The sequence below is a fragment of the Bos grunniens genome, chromosome 7, assembly GCF_055505025.1.
Source record: "Bos grunniens cultivar Pamir isolate PY7600 chromosome 7, Bosgru_T2T1.0, whole genome shotgun sequence".
NCBI classification, from domain to species: Eukaryota; Metazoa; Chordata; class Mammalia; order Artiodactyla; family Bovidae; genus Bos; species Bos grunniens.
Window position 1 is genome coordinate 47,580,435 of NC_141171.1, and position 27,726 is coordinate 47,608,160.

The 27,726-nt window shown below is 46.7% G+C and overlaps 1 protein-coding gene across 3 annotated transcripts in view; it reads right to left on the reverse strand.

Annotated features, from left to right (window-relative positions):
- TRPC7 (transient receptor potential cation channel subfamily C member 7) overlaps nt 1-27,726 on the reverse strand; it is a 150,930-nt gene that overhangs the window by 12,037 nt on the left and 111,167 nt on the right. For all 3 annotated transcript variants that reach the window (XM_086413652.1, XM_086413651.1, XM_086413650.1), the window contains 2 exons: nt 20,953-21,217; nt 4,509-4,704 (listed from right to left, as the gene is read on the reverse strand). In XM_086413652.1, coding sequence (XP_086269778.1) covers nt 4,509-4,704; nt 20,953-21,217 — 461 coding nt within the window. The remainder of the gene's footprint in view (nt 1-4,508; nt 4,705-20,952; nt 21,218-27,726) is intronic.

The window sequence follows — 27,726 nt, forward strand, 5'->3', positions numbered from 1 at the left end:
ACAGGCCTTTTAGACTGGAAGCTCTGTGAGGGCAGGGTCATTTCTGATCTCTGCCATACAACAGAGAGGTGTAGGCGGGACTCCCAACCTGAGAGGAAGGGTGATGTGGTGGTGGGAGCACAGGCTCCCGAGCCTGCCTGAGTTCATATCCTGCCTCTGTTCCTCACTAGCTGGGTCACCAAAGCAGGAGACTTAACTTCTCTGGGCCTCAATTTCCTCATCTATAAAATGAGGACAGTAACACCTACTTCACAGGCTGTTGTGGAAATTAAAGAAGTTAATGCAAGAAAACAATGTCGGATATTAATACTTAAATTAAAAGATGCTTACTCCTTGAAAGAAAAGTTATGACCAACCTAGATAGCATATTGAAAAGCAGAGACATTACTTTGCCAACAAAGGTCCATCTAGTCAAGGCTATGGTTTTTCCTGTGGTCATGTATGGATGTGAGAGTTGGACTGTGAAGAAAGCTGAGCGCCGAAGAATTGATGCTTTTGAACTGTGGTGTTGGAGAAGACTCTTGAGAGTCCCTTGGACTGCAAGGAGATCCAACTAGTCCATTCTGAAGGAGATCAGCCCTGGGATTTCTTTGGAAGGAATGATGCTGAAGCTGAAACTCCAGTACTTTGGCCACCTCATGCGAAGAGTTGATACATTGGAAAAGACTCTGATGCTGGGAGGGATTGGGGGCAGGAGGAGAAGGGGACGACAGAGGATGAGATGGCTGGATGGCATCACTGACTCAATGGACGTGAGTCTGAGTGAACTCCGGGAGTTGGTGATGGACAGGGAGGCCTGGCGTGCTGCGATTCATGGGGTCACAAAGAGTCAGACACGACTGAGAGACTGAACTGAACTGAACTGAAACTCTTAGTAAATATTATTTGTATCTCCATAGCTTAACCCAGTGCCTGATATTCAACCTTCAGTCACTCAGCCAACCTCCTACTACATGCCAACCTACAGTTCACCTACTGCATGCCTGGCCCGTGCTAGGGAGGCACTGGGTTTGGCAAATATGACCTCCTGGGAGCCTGGCACAGTGACATGAGTATGTTAACTCATCAGCTCTTTGTATCTAGATCTGGGCTCACAGCTGGGGAGGGGTTCTGCCCCTGGGGGTCGGAGAGGGCTGCCCCAAAGGCTAGTGTTTATGCTGAGATCCAAAGGGTGAGGAGTTCTCAGCCAGGTCAAGTGTGGGTACGCTGGAGTGGAGAAGAGTAGCAGTTAATCAGTGGAGAGGCAGAGAGAAGCGTAAACAGCTCTTTGTGGGCAGTAAAGAGCAGGAGACAAAGAGGTTGAGAGCTGCAAAGGGAGGTGGAGGGAGGGTTGTTTGTAGTTACTTCTTTTATTTTCAAGATCAAGAGATGCATTTAGATGCTGACAGGAAGGATTAGATAGAGAAAGAGAGGTGAGGATGCAGGCGGGGAGGGCTGCTTCTGAGGAGGGGAGGGCAGGGGGCCCAGGGACAGGGGAGGGGCTGCTCAGGGGGAGAAGGCATGTCTGCCTCCCGTGGGAGCCATGGCGGGGGTGGAAGCAGGCTCAGAGGCAGGCAGGTCTGTAGATTCAGATGTAGATGCTCAAGAGCTATTGAATAAATAAGTGTTCTCCTGCAGGGATTTACAGATTTACAGGGATTTACTTCACCAAAGTTCAGCGTGACCACGAACACACCAGGCACATCCCGGCAGCAGTCCTCAGGGTCCTCGTACAGGAGTCAGCAAGGAGCCGGTGGGCACTGTGCGCTCCCACCCCACAAAGAGAAGCCCAGTGCCCAAGGGCAGGTGTGGGTTGCAGTCTGCTCTCTCTGTCTCCTGGCACCACCCTGTGGTGGGTAACTTGACATCACAAGCCATGGGCTTGCTCACTCCTGTCCCAAACTAGTGGGCATCGCTCATGCCAGTCACATGACTTCCCATGCCATATTCATTTGGACCAACACACGATGTGCTCCATAGGATGGGGCAGAAACCTGGGGCGAGTGCTCTAGACACCCACGTATGCCAGGCACCATCTGGGGTCTCTGACACGTGGGGAAGCTGAGGCCCAAGAAGGTTAATTAGCAATAGTTCATTATCCACATAGGTGACCAAGTCTGTAAAACACACACACACACACACACACACATATATATATATATTGTTTGCTGATACAGTGCTGCCTTTTCCTGTAGGTGGCTGGGGTGTTAGAGCTGGGGGCTAAGACTAAGGCTTCATGCAGGATCACCTCTTCCTCTATCCTCTTGTCTTTTTCCTTGTTCAGTCTACACTCTTGAGCGCAGAGCCAAGTATTACAGGCATGCTCAGTCGTGTCTGACTCTGTGCAACCCCAAGGATCGTGGCTCACCAGGCTCTTCTGTCCACGGGATTTCCCAGGCAAGGATACTGGAGTGGGTTACTATTTCCTACTCCAGGGGATCTTCCCGACTCCAGGATCGAACCTGCATCTCTTGCGTCTCCTACATTGCCAGGCAGATTCTTTACCACTGTGCCACCTGGGAAGCCTGGTGCCGAGTATATACCACACTGTTTGACCCCTCTCTGTCTTGGTACATGCTGTTCCTACTGTATAGAATAGTGTTTTTTTGGAGTTTTATGGACCAAAGCTTCCCCCTAAAATCCATATGTTGAAGCCCTAAGCACCAGTATCTTAGAATGTGGTTGTATTTGGAAAGTCTTTAAAGAGATAATTAAGGTTAAAAGAGGCTTTAAGGGTGGCGTCCCAGTCCATCATGACTGGTGTGATCATAAGCCGAAGAGACACATGGAGGAAAGGCCCTGAAAGGGCGCAGCAGGAAGGCGGTCATCTGAAAGCCGAAGAGAGAGGCCTCAGAAGAAATCAAGCCCATAGCTTGACCCTGACCTTCTAGCCTCCAGGGCTATGAGGGAATAACTTTGTGTTATTTAAGCCACCCAGTCTGTGATATTTTGTTGTGGGAGCCCTAGCCAACTGATACATGACAATCAATTATTTTTCTATACATGAATAATTGTTTCTTATAAGAGATTTAAGTACCGAGGTATACCAAGCAAATGTGAAAGTCCCCTTTCAAAACTCCTTTCTTGTTTCACTTGCTGCCTCAGAGGGTACCATTTCCTACCTTTGCTTTCTGCATAGGCACATTTGTATTATTATGTAAATGGGATTTGCCCAAGGATATTTTTCTACAGCTTGCATTGTTTTCATTTCACAATATCATAGAGATTTGCTCTGTCAGCACAAAAAAAGTCTTATTGTTTATAAACAGCGTTTTAACATCTGTGCTATCTCCACTTATTTAAACATGTTGATGGGCTATTTCCAGCGTTTTCTTTTAATGAATGTCTATGTAAAATCATATTTCTGCACGGAATTGTTGTATCAAAAGCATCAGTGCATTTTATTTTGTTTTAATGTTGAGTTTATTCATTTAACTTCTAATAGGTACACAGTGATATGATTTTAAGCAGGAAAGGGTTTAAAGAAAAAGCGTTTACAGCCATCCTGTCCTCCAACCCCCACCTCTCAACAGTACACCCCTTCTTGTGTACCCTTTCAGGTTATTTTTCTTTTTCAAATGATTTTACAATCAAAAAGGAATACGTTTTCATTCTTCTTCCTCTCTACGTAAAGACAGTTCAATATATACATTGTTCTGAAGCTTGATTTTTTCTGCTTATCATTATAATTGGAGGTCTTTCTACATCAGAATATAGAGACCGTCCTCATCCTTTTTAGAAACTGCACAGGTTCCCGTGGTTCAGAAGCATCATAATTTATTTAACTAGATTCCTATTAACGCTCAGTTAGTTTGTTTTTCATTTCTTGCTGTTCCAAACAAGGCTGCAATCAATAGCTCATGGTTCATGCATTTTAGATTTTGATAAATTGCCTCCCGATACACTCTCGATGCCTTTGTCTGTCTAGCAGAATCAGTCTTTGAATGGCCTCTGCAAGCTTCCTCCCCGCACACTCACTCCCTGTCTCCGCCCTGCACCTTCTGCACCTGCTGGGACTTCTCTGGATGCACTGGCCCCCCTGCACTGGCTCATTGTTGGCTGGTGTGTCTGTTTTTCCTCACTGTACTGAGTGAAAACCTCTCCAAGGGCAGAGATTGTGTCTTGGTCATCTCTGTATCACCCGTGCCAAGGACAGGCTCAGCATACAGTAGGTACTTAATAAATAATACAGGAGAGGCAGAAGTGAATGTGGGTAGAAATAAATAGTCATTCCAATTTGCCATGGGTCACCTGCATGCTCTCCTGAGGGGGTACGTGTAGAAGAGGAAAGATTCATGACACCGACTCTTTCTGCCCTCATTGGGCCATTACAGATGCAGTGCAGCCATGCCTTGTGGCTGGTTGGCTGGAAGTGCTTCTTGGAGCAATCCAGGAAGAATGACTGTGGTTTGCTCTGGATTCACATTTAATAACCCATGGGCTTCTAATATCATTACCCTCATCATCCCCCAAACAGGGATGCAGATTAAACTCAGGGAGAGAGAGCATTTTCAATTAACTGGTCTTACCTCAATTTCCTGATACGAGTTGTTGATCATGGCTATTAGCATATTGAGCAGCACGACCACCATGGTGACATTATAAACGCCATAGAGAACATAGCCAATGTTCTCGATGAATTTGTGGTCATATTTCAGCACCACCGAGATCACTTCAGACAAGCCAAAGATGGACCAAAATAAGGTTTTGAAGCTTTCTTCAACCCTAGAAGGAAACAGACAGTCCTCTTAGGCAGTTTGCATCAACTGGCAACTCTCACCAGAGAACTGCCACCACTCAGACATCAGTGGTTATTCTGGAGTGGGGCTGGGGCTGCTCGCTGGTGCCTGGATTCTGAAACCATGAGATAGTCAGGTCCCTAAGAAAACTTGAAAGAACACAGTAGGGTAGGCTCTTTCTTTCCCAGTCAGTCCTTTCTTGGGACTCTTGGCTACAGCAGCAGTTCTTATCTTGCTGCAATTACTTTAACATTTAAAATTAACTGCCAGGGCAAATGTTTGTCCTTGAAGGTCATTAGCCTCAGAAAGCACACTCTTCCTTCAGTAGCCTCTCGAGTGTCTCTTTTCAAACTATCCAGCCCCATAGGAAAGGGAAGAGGATGGTGTTTGTGAATGGAGCCAGCGTCACTGGTGACTGGGGCTTGCTGGTCATCATCACAGGGCAGTGCACTTAAGCCCCATGACCACCGCTGCAATGGGCTGGCTTATTATATCCATTTGACAGGTGGAAGGAGTGATGCTAAGAGCTTTCCCTGACTTTCCCAGGAGCGCTCAGCTGGCAAGTGTGGGTACGAATCCAGGCACGCCTGAGATTTTCAAAAGTAGGTCCTTCAAACCACTAAGGTTTACCTCCACCCTGGCTCTGGGTAGTGAGGGCAGCCTCATATATTGGGTGCTCTAATCTGGGGATGAGTTTTCAGGAATGAGAGTGATGAGTCTGGTGTGTCCATATTGATCAAATTCACCAGGTAACTGCCTAAACCTCCCCCTGCAGCTCAAGAGGCTACTCGTGCTGTGAGGGCAGCCCAGGGGAGAGCTGGCTTTTAGGACACTGCTCTTTGATGCTTCTGAGATGATCAAGGTACCAAAATACCTTGGTTTAAGAGTAGGATTCAATAGTAGAGTACTATTCTATATGAATAGTATAGACTATTTCATAGTCTATACTTTGTGGCTCTGACCCTATATCAGGTTTGTGACACATGCTGCTGCTTCTGCTAAGTTGCTTCAGTCATGTCCGACTCTGTGCGACCCCATAGACAGCAGCCCACTAGGCTCCTCTGTCCCTGGGATTCTCCAGGCAAGAATACTGGAGTGGGTTGCCATTTCCTTCTCCAATGCATGAAAGTGAAAAGTGAAAGTGAAGTCGCTCAGTCATGTCCAACTCCTAGCGACCCCATGGACTGTAGCCTACCAGGCTCCTCCGTCCATGGGATTTTCCAGGCAAGAGTACTGGAGTGGGGTGCCATTGCCTTCTCCGTTGTGACACATAATTCAATTTAAAAGCTGGGTTTTGGTTGTGTGCTTTAGAGAATGCATGTGTGTGTGATATCTGAAGGGTTAAGTACAGGTATTTTAGTTTGCATCCAGATTTTGGGTACTCTTATGAGAAAGCACTTTCTTTTTTCTCTTTAACATTTCAGACTTTTAGCACTCACCCACAAATGGCCAGGATTAGCTAGGTCTTGGGGGAAAAAAACAGCATTTTTTAGAGGATTGGTATTTATTTGACAAGATGTACAAAAATACTGGTATTCGTCACTTGGGCTAAAAATCCAACACTGACTTGCATGAATTTTCAGCTTTCCTGTGTGTGTGTATGTTTGTGTGTGAAAGAGAGAGAGAAAGAGAGAGAGTGTGTGTGGCTGGGTGTGTGGGTGTACATGTTTGTGTGTCTAGCCAGCTGTTTGCTCATTCCCTGTGAATCCCAGAGTCTGAAGCCTGAGCACTAAACTGAGTTTTTGTTGCCATTATCTGTTTCTGGTTTCTTTGAAATCTGTGAGTTTGAAATATTTAATTTAACTTGGTTTTAGTAAGAAGGAGTTTAGGGGTTCATTGATAATGACTGGATATTGAGGGATCATGTTAGAGCCCCAGCACCTGATGCTAATTCTCCTCACATGAGATGCAGCATCCGATTTCTGTGAAAAAGATGCTGCTCAGTGTGTGGGCACGATTCACCGCAGGTGTTGCCTTCCATTAAGAAGCAATCTTTCAGTGGTCACCCTCGTGGAAGGGAACAGTGGCAGGGAGAACCTAAAACCACTGAATGAGCCACAAATCAAAACTAGAAGGAGATGGTAGGACGTGATTTCTCTGACACTTGGTCCCTGCCTAACAGGTCTGGTGGAAACCAGAGAACACGTTCTCCGAGGGACGGGGGCTGGGCAGACAGGTACTGGTCCAGGGTAACGCATTTAGTGGGAACAACTGAAGAAATGGACGATACATTTAACTGAGAGACACTTTACAGAAATTCATTTTCCCTTTCTTACCTTGAAAACCCCACTAACCTTTGGCTGTCATAAATGAAGCCGGCCATTCTGGAACACATCTGGGGAAAACCGTCTGCACTTTGATTGGGAAAATGGCCTAGATTCGGCATGAGTTTTGTTCTCATTTGCTTCTTGCTGTGAATTTTGTTACTAAGCTATGACTTACCCTGGTACCTTCACTTAGGCATTATATGTTATTAATCCGGAGGAGGAAGAGATTGCCCACTAAGCAGTATGTGTTCCAGTAAGAGAAGAATATTTACAGATCCCTAAACCTATGCCTCGGAGAAGGCAATGGCACCCCACTCCAGTACTCTTTCCTGGAAAATCCCATGGATGGAGGAGTCTGGTGGGCTGCAGTCCATGGGGTCGCTAAGAGTCGGACACGACTGAGCGACTTCATTTTCACTTTTTACTTTCATGCATTGGAGAAGGAAATGGCAACCCACTCCAGTGTTCTTGCCTGGAGAATCCCAGGGACGGGGGAGCCTGGTAGGCTACCGTCTATGGCGTCACACAGAGTCGGACATGACTGAAGTGACTTAGCATAGCATAGCATAAACCTATGCCTTGGTCCCTTCTCTAACACCCCACCCCCCACCCCCAAGGCTTAGAATGCTGATCTGTTCAATTTGTTGTCTGGCTCTCAGACAGTCTTCACATCAGTTTCATTTCTGTTCTACAGCTTTAGAAGTGGCCATGACCTCCAAGAGAATCTAATTATCGGTGGCTCAGACTCAATGGGACTGCTAGAGTGGAAATGAGCCCCTCCAAAGCAGTAAGCCTTGACGTTGGGCTGGGCAGGAAGGGATCTTAGCCCAACTATGCATTTTTAACAAATTCTTCTAAGCTCTTTAGGGAGTGTCTGTAGCCCTTGGTTCCTCTCATCATGGAGCAGAAGGCGTTGCAGTAATAAAGATTTCCATTAAGGAAAAGCTGGGTCCACTGTCTAAATCATCTATAACGGCTAGATTCATTCCCGGGATCTCTTGAGTCTTTCCTTTGTACTCATGCCCTGTGATGTGGACTAACTGCATAGACTGTTTTTGCTGTTGTTCCTCAGACGGGACCTTATGGGCTGAGTTTATGCCCAATTAGCTGGACTAAGTGGTAAATGGCAAACAATACAATATGTTGTCCACACATATAACTAAATCCTAAGCGGAACTGAACCATTTAATGTTTAAAAATTACATAGTCAAAAAGCCAGAATAAGATATTAATATTTATATAATCGTGGTCTGGGAGAAGCTTCAGAAACTAAAAAGGAAAAGATGGAAAGGCATGCAAACACAAAGCTTGACTTGTATATGTTGAAAACATATTAAGTAAAATTATAAGGCCAAGACTGAGGAAAGGATTTGCAGCACATATGACAATGGCTGATGTCTTTCTGACATAAAGAGCTTTTATAAATTGATATGAAATGACAGACATCCTTGCTGAAAAATAAATGGGGGACAAAGTCTTGCATGAAAACTCGATGCTTTTTGTGGTGACAACAGCTCCACAAGTAACTTGATAGATCAGGTTAGTGGCATCTTCTGGTTTAATATGTAGTTGGCAATAAATGAAATTGTCCTCCCTGCCCTGTGTTACCTTGACCTTGGAAACCCATAACAATACATTCTTAGAGAGAAGGCCGGTCTTGGATAGGAGTCAGGAGTACATTCTTAACCGCAAGATCTTGGGCATTGGAGCTAGCCCCCATGTGTGGTTATGATACTCTCTGAGTCATGTACCAATCATCACTCGTAATTTTCAGGAGCTATGGGATACAGGGCATGGGGCAGAAGACCAGTCACTGCAGAGGTCTGGGGCTGTCTTTCAAGAAAAAAGTATCTTGTGATTGATTTAGTTGATATTCACCATGAGGCCACTTGTTTCACAGAAACCCCCCCACTCTCAGATGGCTGGTCTCTAGGCTAAATTTGAGGTTCTTTACTGATAGGGGTGGGAGTTGCTGGTTCCTTATTTGCTCCCACCCACTCTGGCTTTTTACCAAGCTTGCCACAGTTTCCTGCAGTTGGGTCAGTCACAGGACTCTTCACAGAGATGGCTGGAGGAGTAAGAAAGCAAAGATGCATGCCTGGCTTCAAATCCCAGCCCTGTTGTGCACTGGCTGTATGAACTTGAGCATGTTACAAAACCTGCTTGAGCCTCAGTTTGCTCTGCTATGAAAGGGACTGCTGCTGCTGCGTCGCTTTAGTCGTGTCCGACTCTGTGCGACCCCATAGATGGCAGCCAACCAGGCTTCCCGTCCCTGGGATTCTCCAGGCAAGAACACTGGAGTGGCTTGCCATTTCCTTGTCCAATGCATGAAAGTGAAAAGTGAAGTCGCTTAGTCGTGTCCGACTCTAGCGACCCCATGGACTGCAGCCTACCAGGCTCCTCTGTCCATGGGATTTTCTAGGCAAAAGTACTGGAGTGGGGTGCCATTGCCTTCTGCAATGAAAGGGACAGTGATGCTTTATTATTAAGTTGCTGTAAGACTAAATGGAACAACCCATGTAAAGTTTAGAGTAAGGGTCCAATAAATGGTATCTATTATTTTTACTCATGTGTTTATTTGCTGAACATTCACTGAACTCTGCTTACTTGCCAGCCACCCTACAGAGCAGGATGCAGGATGCACAGAACTGGTTTGGTTTTGTGGAGGTTCCAGGCTAAAGCAAGCCCCCTGGTGTGAGCAAGTGCAACAGGGCTGTGGGCAAGGATGCGCTGGCTGCCTTGGCCTACCCAGGAACAACACATACAAGCCCATCAGCCCTCAGGGGCTTCCACCCAGGGCTGAATGGAGTTAATCCAGCAGCATATTGACTTTTCTGAACACGGTTCATTTTACTTCCTGTCTGCAAAGATCATCACCAACCCTTGATTTCATGCAAATGCTCTTTCTGACTTCTCCAGCCTGTGCTGTCTTTGATTGTTTGACTGCTGCCTTGCAGTAGAAGGGGCTGAGGTTTCACCAATAGGCCACCCTAGCATAAGAAGTGCTTCTAATGAAGTCAAAGGGGAAGAGTGCCTCGGGGTGTATTGAATAGACCCTGATTCACCCTCTTACTGGGCGGGGTGTGTGTGTGGGGGAAGGTTGGGGCTGATTTGTCATGCAGAAGGCAGGGAGGAGGTAATCCGTTCTCTACCAGGCTGTCTGGCCTGGATAATAGGAATGTAATAATAGGTTGCCTGAAGAGGCAGTTGTGTCAGGGTCTCAGAGAAGAAACAAGGCGAGGGTTTGGGGTGATTGTTATGGAAATCACTGCTGCTTTAGAATACCACAAGGCCTTTCCCCCCAGTGTCATGGAACTCTGTTCCCCAACCCCAAACAGTTCAGTTCGGCCACCTACCCAAATCTGCACGAGCATACATACATGCGTACTACGTCGCTTCATCTGTGTGCAACTCTGTGTGACCCTATGGACTGTGTGTAGCCCGCTAGGCTCCTCTATCCATGGGATTAAAAGGAACTTCAAATTAAGCAGGCATTTCAGCTCCTGAAAGGCTGTTTCTTAAGTTGGAAGACAATAAATAGCTGGCCTTGAGCTAGAGTTCTGCTGAAGCAGGAACAATGCTCTCCTGCCTCCCAGTGGGGGCTGCGAGAAGGTGCTTGGAATCCAGAAAGACCCCACACGAGGGCTATGCCTCTCCTAAGAGAAGCACTTGCACCAGGCTTGAGGGTGGTCGGGCAGGAGTGTCCAGTGCCTGAGGAAGTCTGGACTGCACCCCTGCCACGCTCCTCTGATTCACCTCTTGGTTTTGGTGATGTAGATGGTCCAGTAGTTGAGGAGTCTGGCCCCAGAATCAGGGCTGAGGAACTGGGGTGCAGAGCCTGGATTGATTCATACTGAGGGCCCACCCCTCTCCCTGGGAGCCTGGTTGCTCCCTGAGGGCAGAGCTGTGTTTCCTTGCTCCTTGAAGTCCCAGACCTAGTGCAGAACTTGGTATACTGAAGATACTCAATAAACCCATGGTCCTTTGAATGAATGAGTCCCCACTGCACATTCCGATTTCCTGCTACTGATCCCATTGTTGAGGGGAAGCTCTGATGAAGCAGTCAGAGTGTAGGTTCTGTGTCTGACTGTGAGCTTTTGGCTAAATAATGTAGCCTCTCTGTGGCTCATTTTTTCTAGCTTCAGAATGGGAAAACAATCTCTACCTCATAGGGTTGTGGTGACGATTAAATGAGTTAATGGAATGCTTGTGAGGTACACAAAATCCTGCCTGGCACCTAACTAATGTGCAACAAATGTGGCTAATGTTAGCATGGTTCCCCGCCCCCCCCACCCCACCGCCACCCCCCAACCCTTAGCTGCAAAGGCTCCAGCATCAGGTTGACTCTCATACCCTACCTTCAATTCTCAGAATAATCCTTTAAAACTATGAATCAGATCTTACCTCTTTTCCTTAACAGCTTTCCATAGGCTAACAATTTGTATCTAGTCACCCAACTGGGGCTCCTCTGACCTCATGTTGGCTTGCCCCTCACTCAGGGTCCTTGTCCCTCTGCCTGGATCCCCCTTCCCCTTCCTCCCCACATGGCTGTTCCCAGCATTCTTCTCAGCCATTAAACTTTAACCTTAATTGTCACCTGGTCAGGTCAGCCTTCTCTGACTGTGTCTGAAGGAGGTCTTTCCTGATTATCTCAGATGGTAAAGAATCTGCCTGCAATGCAGGAGACCTGGGCTCAATCCCTGATCAGGGAAGATCCCCTGGAGAAGGAAATGGCTACCCACTCCAGTATTCTTGCCTGGAGAATCCCATGGACAGAGGAGCCTGGTGAGCCACAGTCCATGGGGTCATAAGACACGACTGAGGGACTAACACTTCACTGTCATGATGTTTCTATTTCCTTCCTAGCTCTTAGCACTTAATTTAAAATGTTCTGGGACTTCTCTGGCGCTCCAGTGGTTAAGTCTCTGCCCTTCCGATGCAAGAGTGTGGATTTGATCCCTGTTTGGGGGACAAAGATCCCACACGCCATGTGGCATGGCCAAAAATGTTCTCCTTTCTTTTTGTTTATTTTTTATCACCACCAACATCATTTTACCTCTTTTCCCATTCACAGAGCATTGTGACCTCTGGGGGGTCATAACTTGCTCTCGGCTCTTCCCCCAATGCCCAGAACAGTGCACGGCTCACAGTGGGGTCTCAGGAGACATCTTTCATCAATGAATGATTGAAGCTGGGAAACCGAGGCATGCTGTGATATGTCTTAGCAAGCTTGCCTCAGACTCACCTCATAGCGAGCTGTTTTTCTGTTAATATTCTAGAGCGAGCCCTGGACAGTCCAGTTTTCTGTCACTCTGTCACTCTGAAGAATGACAGGTACACCTTATTTCCATCCTAGAGTTGCATTTTGGTGAATAAAAGATTGAAATTTCCTTGTTTAAGTTGTTGCAAGTCAGCCTGAGAATAAGATAGAGGAGTGCCTGCAAATACGTTCTGAAGGCGTCATCCAAAAAAGCACATTTCCTGTGTTCTGTCAAGTCTTTTTCCTCACAACTTTGCAGGCTCTTGGCCTGCTCCAGAAGCTCAAAGGTACCAGGCTTTAAGAATTCATGTCATGAATAAACATGAGGAGAGGGTATAAATAAACATTATACGATAGCAGAATGTCTGCTGTAATAGGTATAATCATTTTTCTAAAGTAGCTCAGGGAAAGATACATATTTTTATCACTTCTTGGAGGATTATGTGAAAATAAATTATATTAGGCCAAAATTATTATTTTTTTTTGACACATAAAGGTTATTCCCAGATGCCCAGCCTTTCTGAGCCTGACCTGAGCCCCAGCATTGACCACTGCCATCTCCTCCATCAAGTCTTCAATCACTCTGGGCTAGTTTCCCCACATGAAAATGGGTACAATGAGCTCTCTCATCCCCCCCAAACCCTTTAGCCTAACTTGAATGTATAAGATGAAAGGTGAGATGATCTTTCAAACATGATACAGTACGATGATAACACTTCCATACTGGGGGTGCCCGTATTGCAACATGGACCCTGCACCCTGGGAAAACCTCTCCTCCACGGAGCCCAGGAGGCTGAGCCCGCTCCACTTTCCCACCTGCAAATTCACTCCGCGTGCTCGGTACAAGGAACACGGCAGAGGCCACGGTCCCATGATGCTGTTCTGATTCTCCTGACTGGCTGCTGGTTAAGTGAGTTGCATGAGGGCAGACAATGCCATTCAACCTCAGCTGCCCCAGCAGGTCCTCCTCTGCAGGCAGGCCCTTCTTGCAGATGTGGCCCTTTGCTCTCAGGAGGCCCCTCTGGCTCATCAATCCCTTCTGGATGTTTCTGGGCCTATATGGCTCACCCGACCATCTCCCTTTCCTCCCTTCCTTGGGTCAGGGAAGTCTCAGGCTCTTCTGTTTACAAAGCACAATATGACACTTTTAGCTTAAGAGCCCTTTTCACCCCTTCAGCAGGTCTCTGCTTGTCCCTTGGTACTGAGGGTGGGCTCTCCTCAAGGCCCCCATTGCTCTTCCAGTCCTTTAGGATGTGGACCACTTCACCCATGCTTCTGGAAGGTAGTCTGGAGTGTCTTCCTTCAGCTCTGCTGGGTGTGGGTTCTGGGAAAGGCCAAACAAAGCCCCTATCGCTTTCCCCAGTTACTAGGAACTTACCCTCTTCCCCATGATACCCTCTTGATTCTCTTTCTACGTACTTCTAAGGCCTAATCAACATCAGAACCTGAGAACATCCTGCTTTCAGCCCGCCCACACACCCTGAAATGCAGGCAGCCTCCGTGACTCATCCACTCTAACCTCCTTCTCCATTGCCCTTCTCCATCCTGGCTGCCACCCCTTAGCGCAGGCTTGCATCCTCTCAGGTTGTGGTTCCTGCCACGGCCTCTTCATGGATCCGTCAGTTCCCTTTGGAGCTGCATTTCTTCCAGAACATTTGCTCGGTTGCACATATGCCCTCATTCCTGTGACTGATTAATATCTGTCTTCCCAATCAGTCTGCAAGTTCCATGAGTATTTCTGCTCATTATAAAACCCCCAGCACCAAGCTCAGGCCAAAAGTCCCTTCCTCTGCCTTCCAACCAACCCTTTACACTATTGTCACAGTGTTCTTGCTGGAGGCAGATAAAACCAGCTTCCTCTTTTTAAAAAAGGCCTTAGAGACGCTGACACCCTATTGGGACTTACTTCTAAAGACCATCACAATCTAGCTCCTGATGGATTATCTGATTGAATTTTCCACTATTTCCCCAAACTCTCACCTACTTGCCTACTTTCTTTTCACAAAAGTTTACTCTTCAATGTACCATAGGCTCTTAAGACAACACTTAGCATTCTAACTATAGGCTGCAACAGATGTTATGGCAGCAGATCCAGATGATCCAGATGTTTAAACAGGAAAGGAATAGAGATCACCACTGCCTCAGGCACAGGGAACATTTGCTCGGTTGCACATATGCCCTCATTCCTGTGACTGATTAATATCTGTCTTCCCAATCAGTCTGCAAGCTTACCTTTGGGCAGATTTCTTAATTGCTCCTTGACCAGGGGGCTCTCCCTTCTTTGTTTTTAGCTTCTAGAGTTTCTTCTGCTGCTCTTCCTGTTTCTGCATAAGTGCCTTATCTCATCCATCCCCTTGGCCTGTTTCTTGGGCTGCTTCAGGGGCTTCTTCTTGCCACCTTTTGTGGCCTGACATGCTATTTGTTGTCCCTTCCCCAGACCTCGCCTCTGGAAGCGGCTTTTGCTATTGTTAAGAAAATTCTCACCTATTATGAGGCATTGAAACATCTGAACAAATCCAAATCAGGGGAATGAGGCAGCTGCTTTCTCCACTTAAAAAAAATGCTCAGCTCCTTTACCTTAAACAGGCCTCCATGATCCTCTGTTTAGGGTCACCCCCTCTACGAAGCCTTCCCTGACCCTGCCAGGCAGATTTCAGTGCTTCCTCATCACTGGGCTGCCCGAGTACCCTTTGATCACATGGTGTAAATAACTGATGCTCCCACCCTTTGTTGAAATTCCATACTTGTCTATGAGTTCCTCAAGGATGGGAAGATTATATTATTAATCCTTATAACCTCAGGGCCAAACACAGAACTTGGCATGGAGTAGCTGCTCCATAACATTTGTCAAATGAATGAACACAGTTTGGAATAGAAACATACTTTACCCAGGGACAATCACAGGCTGCTTATTGAGAGTGGAGATATGTAGAATCATCAAGCTCCTAAGGACAATCCAAATCTGAATTTAATATGCCATTCTTTAGTATTTAGTGCCATAGGAAAGTGACCCAACTTTATAAAGACAATTAGCTTCTACCTTGGAGCACAGGCCCTGGTGTGGGAGTTGGGGAATTTTAGGTCAAAAGGTGGAAGACAGGCCTGAAGCCATGCAGATCTGGGTCCAAATCTCTTCTTGGTTCTGTGGTCTTGGGCAAGTCCATCTCACTGAGCCTCAGTTTCTTGGTAGTAGTGTCTGTGTTATTCCATAGGTGTGTGGATTAAATGAGAGGGCAGATCATTGGTTTGTCAAGAGCTGTTCAGCAGCAGGGTGGTACAGTGGTCCTAGGGTGTGGTATGTGTGGGCAGTGTCTCAGGGAGTCCTTCCTCAGCCCCAGGGCTCGCCTCCTGGCTCTCTGGAGGGAGGAGCTGGCTTTCCTGCAGCCCCGCTGAGCTGGCTGGAGCTGACTCAATGCCTTCTGCCCCTGGCGTGCATATGAGTTTCCGTACATAGAGTATGGAAAGTTTCCATGCCTATCATAGAAAACAGAAGCTTCTAATTTTGCCCAGCACTGCTCAAGTTCCTTTTGGTAAAATGATTCTTTAGAAATGGCATACCCTTAAGACAGGTATTTTTCGATTAGAAATGTCTCAACCCAGCTATGCTATGAAGTTGACTCCACGACAGCCTGTAGAAAAGATCGGCTGGGATCCCTTTTGAGGGTCAGGGCCTACACTGAATCTCCAATCAAAACTAAGTGGGGGAGGCCAAGTTCACCCAAAGGGAAGACCAGAGCCCATCCTGGGCCGTGTTAGCGAGCCCTTCACTTCCCTGCCCTGGGTCCCCTCGTTGCCCCCAGCTCCTTCTATTTTTTGGGTACCTGTCCTACCACAGTTGCCCGTTGGAGTATAGGGAAGCCCACCCTTTCCCCTGGCATTCTCATCCAGCTGTATGTCACTAGTGAGCCAAGGATTTTTATCTCTCTTTTTCCAACACTAAGTAGAGCACTGGATCCCAAGGTTTCCATATGATCTCTCAGCAGAAAAGCTTTGCCTTATGGAATATGTGCATTCCAACAAAGGGGGCTGCAAAACAAAACTCCAGAGAGCAAATCCTATGTGTCTACTGATTTCCATGATAACATCAAAGATATGTTCCCAATAAGAACACAATTTCAAACAGTTGGAATTGAGAACTTTAAGACTTTTTGAAAGAAAATGCATTTTCAGGCGATTTCACTTCCACTTCCTTACCCTTGTCTCAGGACACTTAGGTTTCATGCTCTGAGAGCATGAAGCTCATCTGCACACCTTCTCCTCCTCCCCTCTGGCCGTCTGCAGTATCTAACAGAAATGACTTAGACACAGTGAGCTGCCAGCAGGTGCCTGTCTGTCATGGGCAGACAAGCCCAGCTCACTACCCAGTGGCCTATGCACACATGCCTCTGTTCTTGCACCTCCCTGAATGCCAGCTTGTGATACTGAAGCCACTGTGAAACATAAGCAGACCTTTGGTTCTGAAGGTAAAGGAAGCAGGAAAGTTGGGAACTGCTCCTAGGATTTGACTGCTGACCATGCTCTCTGCTGGGATCTGGCTATCTATTCTGACTTCATAGGGCTTGAAATTCTCTTAGTAAGACTCTCACTTTGTTCAACAAGGGCTTTGCTGGTGGCTCAGACAGTAAAGAATCTGCCTGAAATGCAGGAGATCTGGGTTTGATCCCAGGGTTGGGAAGATCCTGTGGAGAAGGGAATGGCTACCCACTCCAGTATTCTTGCTTGGAGAATCCCATGGACAGAGGAGCCTGGTGGACTGTAGTCCATGGGGCCGCCAAGAGTTGGACATGACTGAGCACATAAGCACGGACACGTAACCCAGTGGGATTCGAGCGGGACTGGCTCTTATGAGCTGGCCTGGGCCCCATCACGAGGTGAACAGGCAGCTCATGGGACAGTGCTCTGTTGCTTCCTAATGGCTGACTTCCAAAGTGGAACCTGAACCCTTAGGGACCCACGCTGTCCTTGAATATGGCTGGGGTGGGGTTACAGGGGCAAAGATGGGGGGGGGCACCTGTAGTATGCTCCAGCCCAAATTTCCCTTCTGTAGGGGTGAGTCTTCTGACTATAAAAACAGATGAGAGGATCCATCCTACCCTAAAGCTCTAAAGTCCACAGACAGAGGGCCCCTGGGGGTGGGCCAAAGGGAGCATTCTGAGGGGGCAGAGTGGCCTGGGTATGGGTGGCTATGAAGCATTCACCAAGGGAGTCATTCAGCTTTATTATCAGTCTTGCAGGCACTCAGAGTAGCTCTGAGTCCCCTAAATCATGAGAATCCTTTATCCTCCTGTGGCTCTTTGCGTATCAAGAAAATCTTGGGTTGGGGGGTGGGGGGTGTGTGATATGCTCCAGAGAGCAGTCAAAAGGTAAGAGATGACATTTTAAAAAATCCATTCTTTCCTCTCCACTTCACTGCTCTATTGACTGTTTCCCTGTTCAATCAAATCCTATTCACAGCTTCATATCCCCTTTTAGGGGCTGCCAAGGCGATAAATATTCTGTCCTTTCTTCACTATGCTTGCCACTGCCATGCCTTTTCCTCTCCCTTGCCCATCTGGAGGGCCTGGGTCCTTTTTGTTTGGGTCTCTCATGTCTACAGAATCTCTCTTCAGTTCCCAGCACCTGAGACAAGCCAAGTGCTTTGGCCCCTCCTGCTCTCACCCTTCCCCATGACGTTTCCTGATGCCAAAGACTCCCTCCCTAGATTGGCTGTGTGCGTCCAGCTGAGAATTGTGGCCCCATCAGCCCTACTCTTGGACCTTCCCTGGTGGCTCAGCTGGTAAAGAATCCACCTGCAATGAAGGAGACCCCGGTTTGATCCCTGGGTTGGGAAGATCCTCTGGAGAAGGGATAGGCTACCCACTGCAGTATTCGGGCCTGGAGAATTCCATGGACTGTAGAGTCCATGGGGTCTTAAAGAGTTGGACATGACTGAGTGACTTTCACTCACAACCCTACTGCCAAGTTATGACCTTGTTCATGTCCCAGGTGTCATGATAGTGACTTTTGGAGGAACCGTGGGCCAACAGTACAGCTTCCTTGTAGGGGGAGCAAAGGGGGATTGCACAGAACACCCAGGGAGGAGAAAGGAGACAGTGGTACCCATGCTCACGTTCCCAGTTGATTGCTTACTCTACTGCTTTGAATTTGCCTTGCTTTCTCCTGTGGGTTCCCTCATGCTTGTTTATGAAGGATTTAGTGAGCAATGCTGTGTACAAGGCATCATCCTAGACTGAAAACACAGGAAGAACATCAGGGCCTGACCACAGAGGGTCAGAGCCCTTGTGTTATTGACTGACATCTTGACTTGATGTCAGTAAACAGCACATCCCACCCTGGGTGCATACAGTTAGCCTTGCCTCTAGCAGATCCAGAGCAAAATTTGCTTTTGGGTGATTCAAGCTTATTTCACCCCTTCAACAGCTCATCACCCAGTGTTGGACTGCTATAAAGTAGTCCACCTGACTCACTAATGCATTTGGCCTGATCTGGTGAATAGCTGGTAGGCTAGGTCCCTGTCCAGAAAGGGTCCTAGGAAGTCAGTACCCACGTGTCCTTTCTTGTAGCTCAATCCGCGCCCTCCTCCTCATCCACCCCCTCCTCCTCCTTATCCACCATCTCCACTATTATCACTGACTGAAGGCTTATTATATGCCAAGCACTATATTCACTGTCTTTGTTTTGGATCCTTACAACAATCCTGTGAAGATGGCCTTCTTGATGTTGTCCTTTCAGACCTGGGGACGTGAATGCGCTCGGGCCGGGGTGGGGTGGGGAATGAAGTACTCGCCCAGGACCACACAACCATAGAGAAGAGCTCAGACTGTCAGACTGAAACCTAGTCTGTCTGAGCCGAGGGTGCGGTGGGCTGAGACACACAGCCAGCCATCCTCGGGTACCTTTCTCAGCACTGGGCCAGGCCCCAGCTCTCTGTGAACACACACTGATTCTTTGCCTCAGAGAATAACAGCTTCTGTGCTTCAGCAGCTCCAGGGGACCCACCTTTCTAGGCAGTTCCACTTGGGCTGAGCAGTGCAGTCCGCGATTCAGAGCTGAGGGGCATGGGGTCCATCGCACTCTGTCTGGGTTCTTCAAGTCACGGACCTTCCTTTGAAGGGTGATTTCTCTGGGAGAAGGGTCAAGTGGAGGTCCTACCACAAGGTGGGACCTGCTCAGGGAGTCTGCATGGTGTGGCTCCACCCTTGTCACTGGTTGAAAAAAAAATTCCGGCCCCCTTGGGGCTTCTTGGGGACCTGTGTCAGCAAGAGTTTAGCCCTGTTGGTCCCAGCTGCCCTGCTTGTGGCTGGAGACCTGACTGTCCTTCCGTCCAGACTCTGGATGGAAGCCATGAAGGCTGGGAGCAATTCTGGAATGAGATGAGCCTGGGGCAGGGCCTGGACTGGACTTCAGGCACTTTACAGAACTGCTTTGTTTATTCGTGAAGGTATTTATGAACCTTATTGTGAGGTCTTTATGAGCCTTATTTCCATTTTGCCAGTGAGGACACAGAGGCTCAGACCAATCAAGTGACCTGGCTTAAGGTCATTAGCTACTAAAAGACCATGCCAGGATGTAAACTCAGATTTGCCAGACTCTTCTACTAGACCACTGCTCAGTGCTACCGAGGACCCTCCGGGAGACCACCCAGCATCCCCCAGAGGGGAGGAGCTCCAGGTCTTTGTGGACATCGGCTTGGTGAGCTCTGTCCCCACCCTGGGGTGGGGGCGGGGTGGGGGGAGGCCAAGGCATTGCTCGCTCTGCCTGCAGCAGCTCCTTTAGGACCCCGAGGTTAGTTGGCCTGACAAGCACCTTGTCTCAGGTCACTCCACCTCCTCTTGCCTCCCCTGCCTGGGCCTTCTGTGCTGCTGAGGCATGTGATGCTGCAGAACTCGCTCGCTGCCTGTACACAGCACTGGTCTGCCCAGTCAGGCATGGAGAGCTGTGGAGCTGTGCCCACAGGCAGACTTGTGTGGATATGGCTTCCGCAGGGGCTAACCTGGAAGTGTTAGGTTCGTGAATGTCCTGTTGAGTAAAGTTGACTAATGAGAGAAAGCAGGTGGGAAAGATGTGGCTGATAAATTTTCTAAATCTATCCTGATGGGCTCTTCTGCAATGCAGCACTGTATGTCTCACTGTAGAGGTCCTTCATGACCAAGTTGTGGGTCTTGGTAGATGGTGGCCCAATCGGCAACATGTATATGCTTTCCCTCCTCCCATATGCCATTTTCTTTTTTCCTTCTATCTTAGTTCATTTGGATTGCAACTCCTCCTCTCCAATGAAATGTTGGCATGCAAGACTTGCCCAGGGCTTTGCTTTCTAGGTAACACAGATTAAGCTCATTGTAATAGTAATAATTCCGTTTATTTTAGTATGTGGCAGCTAAATCACCTTATTGAATCCTCACACTATCCTTATTAAGCAGGTATTATTAGTTGCCTAATTTTAAAGAGGAGGAAACTAAGACTCAAAGAAGTTAAGGAACATGCTCTTGGCCACATAGCATGTAAGACGTAAGTGAAGGTTTAACGTAGCTCTTCCGTTCTTCCAATACCAGAACCTGAACTTGAAACCACCCTTGACTAAAGTCGCCTTTAACCTTTAGAAATGCCAAGGAAACCCAAGTCTCCTGCAAGGAATCACCTGCAAGAGGCTGCCAAGGATGCCTGGGGAGCCGGGGTGCTCCTCAGGAGAGGGCTCTGGGATACTCACGTTGTAAACGCTGGGTTGTACTTTGCACCTCGGTAGTAGGAGTACAGATTGAACATCCCAATCATGAAGGCCACAAATACCATGATGAAAATGACCATAAACTTGAAGATATCTTTCACGGTTCTCCCCAGGGAGATCTGCAGAGGCCCAAAACTCTCGTTGGCTGGCAGGATGTATGCGATTCGAGAGAAGCTCAGCACGACAGCTATTGCGTATAGCCCTTCTGATATGATCTGAGGGTCTGAAGGCCACCACTTGTCCCTGGCTGAAAGAAAACAAGCTGGGTTACTCACTGGGCCACGGGATCTGCTCTGGGAGAGAAACCAGTTAGGTATCTGTAGAGGCCTCTGACCTCATCACTTGTCTGCCTGCCCTTGTCTTTAATCCCAGTACACTGAAGGTGCCATCCTCCCTCTTGGAATATGCTGGCTCATCTGTCTAGAGCACCCTCCCCTCACTTCAACCCCAGTCTTCCTTTAAGACTCTGCTCTAGTGTCATCTCTTTTGGGAAGTCCTGTGTGCCCCCTCCACCACAACCCTGCCCCACCTCCTGGGCAGCCTCCCTGTCCCCCTCTCTGCTCCCACAGCAGCCTGTGTACTCTCTTGTCATGGCCCTGACCATGCTGCTTGTTAGCCTGTCTTCCTTCCCAGGGGTTGGAGCTCTATAAGCAGGGGCTGTCCCATCACAAGAAGGTGGTGGTGAGGAGCATAGACCTAGGCATGACCTAGGAAGACCTGAGGTTGAAAGTGGCATTTCTAGACAGTGGCTAACATTTTTTTTTCCTTTGAAATCTTTTATTATCACTTAAATTTTTCAAAAATATTTTAATTTTATTGGAGTATAGTTAATTTATAATGTTGTGTTAGTCTCAAGTATACAGCAAAGTGATTCAGTCATACATATTTTTTTTAATATTCTCTTCTCATATAGGTTATCACAGAATATTGGGTGGAGTTCCCTACTGTACAGCATCTATCTTATATATCAGTTCAGTTGAGTTCACTTCAGTTGCTGAGTTGTGTCTGACTCTTAGCGCCCCCATGAATCGCAGCACACCAGGCCTCCCTGTCCATCACCAACTCCCGGAGTTCACTCAGACTCACGTCCATCGAGTCAGTGATGCCAGCCAGCCATCTCATCCTCTGTCGTCCCCTTCTCCTCCTGCCCCCAATCCCTCCCAGCATCAGAGTCTTTTCCAATGAGTCAACTCTTCGCATGAGGTGGCCAAAGTACTGGAGTTTCAGCTTCAGCATCATTCCTTCCAAAGCAATCCCAGGGCTGATCTCCTTCAGAATGGACTAGTTGGATCTCCTTGCAGTCCAAGGGACTCTCAAGAGTCTTCTCCAACACCACACTTCAAAAGCATCAATTCTTCAGCGCTCAGCCTTCTTCACAGTCCAACTCTCACATCCATACATGACCACAGGAAAAACCATAGCCTTGACTAGACGAACCTTTGTTGGCAAAGTAATGTCTCTGCTTTTGAATATGCTATCTAGGTTGGACATAACTTTCCTTCCAAGGAGTAAGCGTCTTTTAATTTCATGGCTGCAGTCACCATCTGCAGTGATTTTGGAGCCCAAAAAAGTAAAGTCTGACACTGTTTCCACTATTTCCCCATCTATTTCCCATGAAGTGATGGGACCGGATGCCATGATATTTGTTTTCTGAATGTTGAGCTTTAAGCCAACTTTTTCACTCTCCACTTTCACTTTCATCAAGAGGCTTTTGAGTTCCTCTTCACTTTCTGCCATAAGGGTGGCGTCATCTGCATATCTGAGGTTATTGATATTTTTCCCAGCAATCTTGATTCCAGCTTGTGTTTCTTCCAGTCCAGCGTTTCTCATGATGTACTCTGCATAGAAGTTAAATAAGCAGGGTCACAGTATACAGCCTTGACGTACTCCTTTTCCTATTTGGAACCAGTCTGTTGTTCCATGTCCAGTTCTAACTGTTGCTTCCTGACCTGCATACAGGTTTCTCAAGAGGCAGGTCAGGTGGTCTGGTATTCCCATCTCTTTCAGAATTTTCCACAGTTTATTGTGATCCACATAGTCAAAGGCTTTGGCATAGTCAATAAAGCAGAAATAGATGTTTTTCTGGAACTCTCTTGCTTTTTCCATGATCCAGTGGATGTTGGCAATTTGGTCTCTGGTTCCTCTGTCTTTTCTTATTTTCATTCCAAGCTCCTGATTTGTCCCTCTCCTCTTTGGTAACCATAAGTTTGTATTTGATATCTGTAAGTCTGCTTCTATTTTATAAATAACTTGATTTGTATCTTTAAAAAAATTAGATTCCACATATGAGTGTTATATGATATTTGTCTTTCTTTGACATACTTAGTATGATAATCTCTAGATCCATCTATATTGCAGTAAATGGCATTATTTCCTTTTTTATGGCTCAGTAACAGTCCATTGTGTATATGTACCACAAAATCACTGCAGATGGTGACTGCAGCCATGAACTTAAAAGACACTTACTCCTTGGAAGGAAAGTTATGACCAACCTAGATAGCATATTCAAAAGCAAAGACATTACTTTGCCAACAAAGGTCCATCTAGTCAAGGCTATGGTTTTTCCTGTGGTCATGTATGGATGTGAGAGTTGGACTATGAAGGCTGAACGCCGAAGAATTGATGCTTTTGAACTGTGGTGTTGGAGAAGACTCTTGAGAGTCCCTTGGACTGCAAGGAGATCCAACTAGTCCATTGTGAAGGAGATAAGCCCTGGGATTTCTTTGGAAGGAATGATGCTGAAGCTGAAACTCCAGTACTTTGGCCACCTCATGCGAAGAGTTGACTCATTGGAAAAGACTCTGATGCTGGGAGGGATTGGGGGCAGGAGGAGAAGGGGACGACAGAGGATGAGATGGCTGGCTGGCATCACTGACTCGATGGATGTGAGTCTGAGTGAACTCCGGGAGTTGGTGATGGACAGGGAGGCCTGGCGTGCTGCAGTTCATAGAGTCCAAAGAGTCGGACATGACTGAGCGACTGAACTGAACTGAACTGAACCACAATTTCTTTATTCATTCCTCTATCAACAGATGTTTAGGTTGCTTCCATGTCATGACTATTGTGAATCGTGCTGCAATGAACATTGGGGTGCATGTATCTTTTCAAATTAGGGTTTTCTCTGTGTATGTGACCAGGAGTGGGGTTGCTGGATTATATGGTAGTTCTAAGGTATTTTTTTTTTTTCATTTTACCTTTGTTTTGTAATTGGAGGATAATTGCATTACAATATTGTGTTGGTTTCTGCCATATATCAGCATGAATCAGTCACAGGTATACATATGTCCCCTCCCTCCTGAAAACCTCCCTCTGCCTCCCACCCATCCGCAACTCTAGGTTGTTACAGAGCACCTGACTGGAGCTCCCTGTGTCATACAGCGAGTTTCCACTGGCTATCTAATTTTGCACATGGATATGTATATGTTTCAATGCTACTCTCCCAATCTGTCCCACCCTCTCCTTCCCCCACTGTGCCCACAGATCTGTTCTCTATGCCTGTGTCTATATTGCTGCCCTGAAAATAGTTTCATCAGTGCCATCAGTTCCCTATATATGCATTAATATACAATATTTGTTTTTCTGACTTACTTCACTCCATACAATAGGCTCTAGGTTCATCTACTTCATTAGAATGGACTCAAATGTGTTCCTTTTTATGGCTGAGTAATATCCCATTGTATGTACCACAAATTCTTTATTCATTCATCTGCATCTGTTGATGGACATTTAGGTGGCTTCCATGTCCTAGCTATTGTAAATAGTGCTGCAGTGAACACTGCAGTACATGTGTCTTTTTCAATTATGGCTTCTTCAGGGTATACGCCCAGTAGTGGGATTGTTGGGTCATATGGTAGTTTTACTCCTAGTTAGTGATTGTACCCATTTATATTCCCACTATCAATGTAGGTGGGTTCCCTTTTTTTCACACTCTCCAGCATTTGTTGTTTACAGACCTTTGATGATGGCCATTCTGACTGGAAAAGGTCAGTTTTCATTTCAACCTCAAAGAAAGGCAATGCCAAAGAATGTTCAAACTACTACACAATCCCACTCATTTCACATGCTAGCAAAGTAATGCTCAAAACTCTCCAAGCTAGGTTTCAGCAGTACATGAACCGAGAACTTCCAGATGTTCAAGCTAAATTTACGAAAGGCAGAGGAACCAGAGATCAAATTGCCAACATCCGCTGGATCATCAAAAAAGCAAGAGAATTCCAGAAAAACATCTACTTTTGCTTCATTGACTATGCTAAAGCCTTTGACTGTGTGGATCACAACAAACTGGAAAATTTTAAAGAGATGGGAATACCAGACCACCTTATCTGCCTCCTGAGTAACCTGTATGCAGGTCAAGAAGCAACAGTTAGAACCAGACATGGAACAATCGACTGGTTCCAAATTGGGAAAAAAGTACCTCAAGGCTGTATATTGTCACCTTGCTTATTTAACTTATATGCAGAGTACATCATGTGAAATGCTGGGCTGGATGAAGCACAAGCTGGAATCAAGATTTCAGGGAGATATATATCAATAACCTCAGATATGAGGATGACACCACCCTTATGGTAGAAGGTGAAGAGGAACTAAAGACCCTCTTGATGAAGGTGAAAGAGGAGAGTGAAAAAGCTGGCTTAAAGCTCAACATTCAAAAAACTAAGATCGTGGCATCTGGTCCCATCACTTCATGGCAAATAGATGGGGAAACCATGGAAACAGTGAGAGACTTTATTTTTGGGAGCTCCAAAATCACTGTAGGTGGTGACTGCAGCCATGAAATTAAAAGACACTTGCTCCTTGGAAGAAAAGCTATGACCAACCTAGACAGCATATTATAAAGCAGAGACATTACTTTGCCAACAGAGGTCCATCTAGTCAAAGCTATGGTTTTCCAGTAGTCTTGTATGGATGTGAGAGTTGGACCATAAAGAAAGCTGAGTGCCAAAGAACTAATGCTTTTGAACTGTGGTGTTGGAGAAGACTCTTGAGAGTCCCTTGGACTGCAAGGAGATCAAGTCAGTCCATCCTAAAGGAAGTCAGTCCTGAATATTCATTGGAAGGACTGAGGCTGAAGCTAAAACTCCAATACTTTGGCCACCTGATACGAAGACCCAACTCATTGTAAAAGATGCTGATGCTGGGAAAGATTGAAGGCAGGAGGAGAAGGGGATAACAGAGGATAAGATGGCTGGATGGCATCATTGACTCAATGAACATGAGTTTGAGCAAGCCCTGGGAGATGGTGAAGGACAGGGGAAGCCTGGCATGCTGCAGTCCACGGGGTCTCGAAGAGTCAGACATGACTGAGTGACTGAACAACAACAAAATTCTGACTGGAGTGAGGTAATACCTCATTGTAGTTTTGATTTGTATTTCTCTGATAATCAGTGATGTTGAGCATCTTTTTACGTGCTTTATGGCCATCTGTATTTTTTCTCTGGAGAGCTGTCTACTTAGATCTTCTGCCCAGTTTTTGATTGAGTTGTTTTTATGACATAGAGCTGCATGAGCTTTTGTATGTTTTGGAGATTAATCCCTTGTCATTTGCATTACTTGCAAATATTTTCTCCCATTCTGTGGATTGTGTTTTCATGTTGTTGATGGTTCCCTTTGCTGTACAGAAGCTTAACTGGGTCCCATTTACTTATTTATGTTTTTATTTTCATTACTCTAGGAGGTGGATCAAAAAAAGATATTGCTATAATTTATGTCAAAGAATGTTCTGCCTATGTTTTCCTCCAAGGGCTTTATGGTGTCCAGCCTTACATGTAGGTCTTTGATCCATTTCGAGTTTATTCTTGTGTATGGTGTTAGAGAATGTTCTAATTTCATTCTTTGACATGTAGCTGTCCAGTTTACCCAGCATCACTTATTGAAGAGGCTGTCCAATGAACCTTGTAAGCTTCATTTTCCCCATCTGCAAACTGGGGATAATATCATCAACCTTACAGAACTTTGATGAGGATGAAATAAAATCGTATATGTAAAGTGCTTAGCTGGAAAACAAATTGCAGACCACCCAGGGCTCCCTGGGGACAAGGGTCTAGCCTACAGCAGGTGCTGCTAAATACTTGTTAAATGATTGAATGAAATCCTAACCACAAGTTTAGCCATAAATCAGAACAAATGAGCTCACATGGGGTCAGGAAGGGGCTTCCCTGGTGGCTCAGTGGTAAAGAATGCAGGAGTCACAGGAAACGCGCGTTCGATCCCTGGGTCGGGAGGATCCCCTGGAGGAGTGCATGACAACCTACTCCAGGATTCTTGCCTGGAGAATCCCCACGGATAGAGGAGCCTGGAGTGCTACAGTCCATAGGATCACAAAGAGTCAGACAGGACTGAAGTGATGACACACACGGGGGACAGGAATCTGAAGGTTCTTGCCTAAGAAGATGCTCCTGGGTTTTGTTTCCCAGACAGTGTGTGTCTGGGAGTTGCTCCTTGGGTGAGCTAAGGACCCAGAAGTGGTGACCAGTCATCCAGGATTGCTATGGCATCCCTGTTCCTCGTGGCAAGAGTCCTGGGGCCTGTCCTGTGCTGGGGACATCCTGCTTGTGGTCACTGGAGAGGGTCTGCACCACCATGCGTGTGTTCCTACAGCGGAGCAAACTTGTACAGTATTCCTGTTGTAGTTTTGATGGTGCAGAGAGCAGCAGCTTTCTTTAGTAAGCTGCCTACTATGTGTCAAGACAGAAAACAGTGATTTTCAAGTGACAGTGGCACCTTCCTCCTAGGATGGTATGTGTTGGGGGGCATCCG